Consider the following 6,604-nt stretch of genomic DNA (forward strand, 5'->3'; position numbering starts at 1 on the left):
TTTTACATTTTCTCCGCTTTAACTATTTAAAAGTTATAACTATTTTTTCAAAATAAGTATATAAAATGAAATGACTTTATTAGTTAAGGACATAGGTTGTACAATTCTTTGTTATTAAACTTAAAAAATTTATACTCCCTCCGCGTTATAAAAAATCTTCAGCATATATATGTCTACATACACTATATTAGATTTCAAATTTAGCCACAACACCAACTATATTAATCATAAAAGTTTAGCCACAACTGTAACGTTTCATTCTTATTTTTTGTAATCTATAATTTCATATGTTTATTCAAGTTATAAATAATCAAAAAATAAAAAATTCTTACTATACATATACAAGTAAAAAAACACAATTTATTAATGTTCTTAAAACATAATTAATACTCCCTCAATCCCTAAAAAATAGACTACTTATACTCCCAAAATTAGACAAAGTAAAAATATAGAAAAAATTTCAATAAATAAGAATCATACACATCATTTATAATGTGAACTTCACAATCCACTAACATTCATTCAATTTTTTACATGTATCTTACTTTACCAGTTGCACACTAAAATCAATGCCATTTACTAACTTGTCCAAGCAGGATGCTGTTGCAGCTTATGGTTTCATTTTGGCTTTGTTACAAAATGAGGCAGCACAGACTATATAAAATGATAATCAAGCCCCTTATTGTTTTTTGAAAAAACTAGTAGATGTGAAGGACAAGACAATACAAGTTTAATGCAGCTGAATAGGAAGAAATTACTGTATATTGACTTGAGAAATTGTTGTGCATCTACATAAATAATTACAAACATGAAGTTGCATTTACCTATATCCAAAGGAAATGAGTTTATATGGGGCTGCTGCCCAACATGCAGTCCTTCTACCGAAACACCGTAAGCGCAGTGATGCAGCAGCAATGAATAAGCATATACGGGGATTGCTTTGAGGACGTGCTCGAATACCTCTATATACAGACGTGCACTATACGGGGATTTTTTTTCAACTAATTGATGGCAGCATTGGATTCATGCTTAGGCCAGATCCTCCTGAATCACCTGGCTCCACATGCTTCACCCTTCCAAAATATCTAATATGCCGCAACAACCTTGCCAAGAACGTGTTGTGGCATATCGTGGAGCTGTCACAAACAATTGCCACATGTTTACGTGCTCTGGTTATCGCCACATTCATCCGTCTGCTATCTCCTAGAAACCCAACAGCTCCCAGGTTGTTTGAGCGAACCTGAGACAACAAATGCCATCACTTTTTGCTATTTGAATTCTTAAGTTTGCATTTGTTACATATACCAAGGTAAAAGTTCGGCATCTATCTCAACAGGGCGCTGCACTAATCAATCGAGCATGCATATGCATGTATCTAATAAACTGGAAAGTGGAAGATTGTCTAACTAAACAAAAAAGATTTTGCAAGACGTAGTCTATTCTTCTACAGTCTATTAATATGTTTTATCCAGTCACACGCAGGCACACACTACCAACACAATAACAATGTAACTTGATTTGAGAAATGGCAGATTAGTCAATTTTACACTAGTCTAGGACTCTAGATTTCTTAAAGCATAAAAGTAAAGATGCAGTGTTACTTTGAAATTGGCTTTTTACCAACTACACAATCCCTGAAATTGTCTTATTTCCAACAATATGATACAATGATCGCATTATGGGAGAAGCATAACTTAGCTAACTCAACTAGTTAGCATCTACCAAGCACCATAAGTGAAGTCATTTATAATTGAATGGCCCCTTTCCCATAGGAAGATAGATTCAACGGACCAAAATAAGATCCCCTACAGATATGTATATATCTCATATGTCTCATGACCAATAGTCAATTATGCAACAAAGAACTCCGACATAACTGCTCTAATTGTTCGGTAGCAGAAAAAAGTGATAATTATGGTTTCATGTACTCTACGTGAAGGATAGGCTACTAATCTTATGTCACAATGCTAGAATTTTTTCTAGTTGTATGTTTGTTGTGATAGATAAAGACAATATCAAATTGGCTATGTACCATTTCACCACTAAATAAATATAATCAGTCCAATAAAATTTACCATTGATATAATCACAGCATCTGCCTCACGGCCTTGAAAGCTATCAACTGTCGCAACCTCAACACCTGCAGCAATGGGAATATCTTCCAGCCTGTCTCTTAGTAGTTGGACTTGAGCAACATAAGGAGACTGTACTACAATGCTCTTCGGGCTAACACCTACAAATAGTTAGTATTTGAAACGTCATGAATAAGATATTTGTAAATTACATTGGTTGTTAGCTGCTAAATAGTTAGGCGGATAATGCCTTTTGAGTTTGATGGATGGAACTGTTGTTAGATCTACAATATTTACCATACAAGTAATTTCTCAAATATATGCATTTAAATTATTTCTAATATTAATTCATCTGCATTAGCATCCTTCAAATATATATCTAGGATGAGCTATGATAAAAATCCTGTCTACAGCATCGACTAATTTGCAAGCAGGCGGGTTCATATCCTATCAGAACTAGAAGATAATGTTACTACAACTGAAAAACTTATATTACTATTAAGGAGGAGAATACTTCTCCTGTAAACCAGCATGTAAAATCTAGTATCGTGAAAGTTTTAGTCCAAAACAAAAATCTCAAGGGCTTCTATGAAAGTGTGATAGAATTTCAATTTACATGGATTTGACATGTAACACAATTGAAAGGAAATAAAGATGAATCATGCCAATTATTACCTTACTTAAATGCTATAAGTGTTTTTTACCCCTACATTGCTAAGTATAAATCATTCTAAAGAGAAGCTCATCCTATGACGTATCATCATTTAATGGTTATCTTTAGAATGACTTGAGATATTGACCTTTCACTTCGTACCACCTCAAAAAGCACCCGGCTTCTTCAAAAGCATATAGGTGATCTAGCATTCAGTCTGTAAGTTTTTATCCAAGTAATTTTGTTGGGGAATTTAAGAATGCCGATGTTAGTTCTTAGTGTGTGGGTGGTATGTTGTCAGAAGGAACCAAAAGTGTTTAACTGAATTAGAAGAAACTTGTATCTTGTAGGTCATTACCAGCATAAATTAAGGAAAACACATGTTGTACGACAATATCTGCTTCACCATCATTGTAGAAGGAACCTGTTCCAGCAGGGTCTAATTGTTCTTCACAGCCAACAGAAAGACTTCCATATGGCATTCTCGTGTCAAGCAGTAACAAAGGGCATTGTGTTATCCATGTTTGCTGCATAAGTATAGATCAGTGTCAGTCTCCAACATGCTTAAGACAAATGTACCAATGTAACTTCTGTAACAAATAAAAATATTAAACATTTGTCATAGAGCAATATTACCTTGACATATGGAGAATCAGAAAGAAGATGAGAAGTAACAGCGGCAGAGGACTTGAGTTGTCCATTGTACATCTCTTTTGAAGCCCAACCAGCTATTGCATCGTTCATCCTATACTGTGTTGTCAATTTCGTTGCAAGAACCCCTTCGTGCAATGTTGATGCTCTTTCCAATAGAGATGTTCCTAGACCACCTTCCAAGGCTTTTCTAGATAAGATCACTGGCGCAAGTTGGCACTGGTCACCAGCAAGTATACAACGCTTTCCAAGAAGTATTGGAATCCAACAAGAAGGTTCGATGGCTTGAGCCGCTTCATCTATGACTACCAAGTCAAATGAGTCAAGGCATCTAATCATGGGGTCAGCTGCTCCAATATTTGTGGAAAGCACAACTTGAGCGCTTGAAAGAATTTCTCGTATTGTTTCCCTCTCCTTCTTCTTCATCGCCTTTCCTAACTGTTTGAGAAGCTGGCGTATACCAGCAGCCAAGGAATCATCTTTTAAGCAATGGCTAAGGTCCTTCCTTAAATTAGATTTCTTCCTCTCAAATTCTGATCTGTAATCTACAAGCCTATTATTTACAATTTCAACCAATGATTTGGAAGCTACAGTAGGTGATATTCTTGCAGGATTACCAAACCGTACAATGTTAGCTCCAATATCAGATAGCTTCTCAACCATATAGTCGACAGCAGCATTAGTAGGTGCCGTGACAAGTACCCTTTCGCCCTGTCTAACGACAAGGGAAATTAGTTGCTTGAGCACCCCACTCTTTCCAGTTCCAGGAGGCCCTTGAATTACAAGTATAGGACGCTTCTTGTTTAAACCTAATGCAATTGCTCTTTTCTGGGATTTGTCATAACATTCACTATCTAACAACCCATTCAATTCTGCTTCATCCCAATCTACCAAGTCATTGTCCTCGAGCCATGCAATATCTTCTTTGTCTCCAAAAATTGTAGAAACTACTGCTATAGAACAATTCTTTTTTTGTAAACCTTTCTTATGAAGCATCATTAGAGCTTCACAGTTACGCTGCACAGAAAAGACAATGGAAAGTAACAAACTATGAGTATATTGCAAATAAAAGATTATGAAACAAAAACAAAAGGGACTCATATCACCAAAAGAAGTTCCTCATGAAATGATCTTTATGGGGCATATTTTTGGTACTACTAGGGTGGCTAAAAATGTTTTTTAATCATTCTATATCTAACTAAAGGGTACAGAATACCATATCATGTATGTTGATCCATGTCATAAATTAACAAGTGCAATTTCGATATATAGAGATGGTACGTAGTTAGTAAGTACCTCATATGTGAGTGTATCAGCCAATCCTTGGATGCGATCTATGCGAATATTCTTGCCAAATAGTTTGGAAAATGTAGGATCCCCATGACGGGATTCAAGGGCAACGGTAATGCTACACCCATCATCCCCAAGATTATTAACAAATCCCTGAATGCATGATGTTGCGCCAGCCCCTCTACTATCACATATCCTCACGCAAACCATGTCTCCAGGGGAAAGGTTCGTGGGGGGCAATCTATGGTTCCCATCAACTCTAAACAAAACCAAATGCATCCCTCCTAACCCTGCAAACTAATGGCTGTGAGTTGCTTTCAGTCACAAGGCCACACACACTAGTACATATAGTATCATATACTGCGACGAATGAAACCAACCAGTATATGTGCTAACAGCATTGAGATTGCATATAGTATCACACAGTTCTTGCTCTGCCTGGGAGTGGCTGACCAAGAACTCAATTGGCTTTGCAGAGTTCTCGTCGGGGGTTGGAATAGCGTTGAGCTCTTCCTCGGTGAATTCCAGCTCAGCATCCCTTTCTATACGCAGCAGCTTGGACATGTGGTTGGTGAAGTCGTCGATTCTGCCCTGAATGGCTCTGATCTTGTCGACCTGCAATCCAAGAACGCCATGGGCGGATTTGGGGATAGAAGTCTTCCTCGCAATGGCCCTATGCTGAGCTGCAAAAATGAAAACAAACCAATCAAATTAAAATGAAATAAGAGCAATAAGAATGGAGAAAGAGAGAGAGATGATGTAAACCAGAATTGGCAAGGTCCTTGAGCAGCATCCATGACCTAGTTTGGCGCCAATCAGAGACGAGAGACTTGTTCTGGAGGTGCTGAAGGACGTCTCTGAGCTCCCTCTGGAAGTGGTCGAAGAGGGTGGGATAATGAGTGCAGGCCTTGAGGCAGGCGACCTCCATACCTGTTGTGAGTGACAGAATAGAGCAATTGTGTAATAGAACATAACCATAGAGATTCAAGGCATACTAACAATACCAATAGGCATGGGGACGGCGTTGAGATAAGGCTGAGCCTGAATAACGAAGGTGAGGCCGGGGCCCATACGCTGCACCAGCTCAGCAAACTCACTCTCCTCCTCCATCTCCGCCGTGGCGATGTCCAAGGCCATAGCTTTCATGCCCTGGGATATCCACTTCACCACCGCCTTCCCCAAATCCCTACGCCCCAGAGGGTCTCCATTCTTAGGGCTCTCTTTGATCGCGATTTCGACCTCATCTTTTGGAACAATTTTGCGGCGGCGGCGGCGAGTGCTTCTTGGCTTGATTGGAGCGGGAGCGGGGAGGGGAGAGGTGCAGCAGAGACGGAGGCGGCGATTGGAGACTTGGTAGAGTGAGATGGAGTCGCGGCGGCGGAGACCGGAGATTGAGGCGGAGAGGCAGCCGCAGTAAAGGCTGGACGCCTCCATCATAAGCGAATGAATCTGGAGATTCACTCAATTAAAACTGAATTCATGTGGAGGAGAATAAAGAAGAGGGTGTGGAACAAAACATTTTTGGTGGATCCAGGCGTCTCAGACTTGTTAATAATTAATCGGCGATTAACTGTAAATTTATCTGGACCTTATTCGCCACTCTCTCCTACGTGTAAATATCCCAAACCATCAATACTTAGAGCATCCACAACGGTGGACGGCGGCCCCGCATCCGTCCGTGCCAGCGGCGAGGACGCATACCGCTGGCGCTGCGCTCGCGCCGTGCCAGCGAGCAGGCGATGTCACGGTTTAGGATTGGGCAACGGCATAGCCGTTGCCTTTGAATTTTTTTTTATTTTAAAATTCGATTTTTAATTATATAAAATGATAAAAATAAAAAAAAAATATTTTCTAAATCCCAAAAATATGACCGCTTTTTCTGAATTTTTTTGAATTTTTTTTATTTTTTTCCCCAAAATCATCTATAAATACACACATT

General features: G+C 38.9%; 1 protein-coding gene across 1 annotated transcript; it reads right to left on the reverse strand.

Annotated features, from left to right (window-relative positions):
• Positions 1-744: 744 nt before the first annotated feature.
• On the reverse strand, positions 745-6,221 carry LOC121790947 (DNA-binding protein SMUBP-2-like). Its single transcript, XM_042189037.1, has 8 exons — positions 5,670-6,221; positions 5,431-5,595; positions 5,046-5,348; positions 4,672-4,955; positions 3,361-4,392; positions 3,083-3,251; positions 2,076-2,233; positions 745-1,240 (listed from the first exon to the last, which is right to left on the reverse strand). Exons 1-8 carry the CDS (start codon positions 6,100-6,102, stop codon positions 998-1,000), a joined length of 2,787 nt encoding a protein of 928 aa, XP_042044971.1. The 5' UTR covers positions 6,103-6,221; the 3' UTR covers positions 745-997.
• Positions 6,222-6,604: the final 383 nt, after the last annotated feature.

Source organism: Salvia splendens, unplaced genomic scaffold (assembly GCF_004379255.2).
Source record: "Salvia splendens isolate huo1 unplaced genomic scaffold, SspV2 ctg679, whole genome shotgun sequence".
Taxonomy (NCBI): Eukaryota; Viridiplantae; Streptophyta; class Magnoliopsida; order Lamiales; family Lamiaceae; genus Salvia; species Salvia splendens.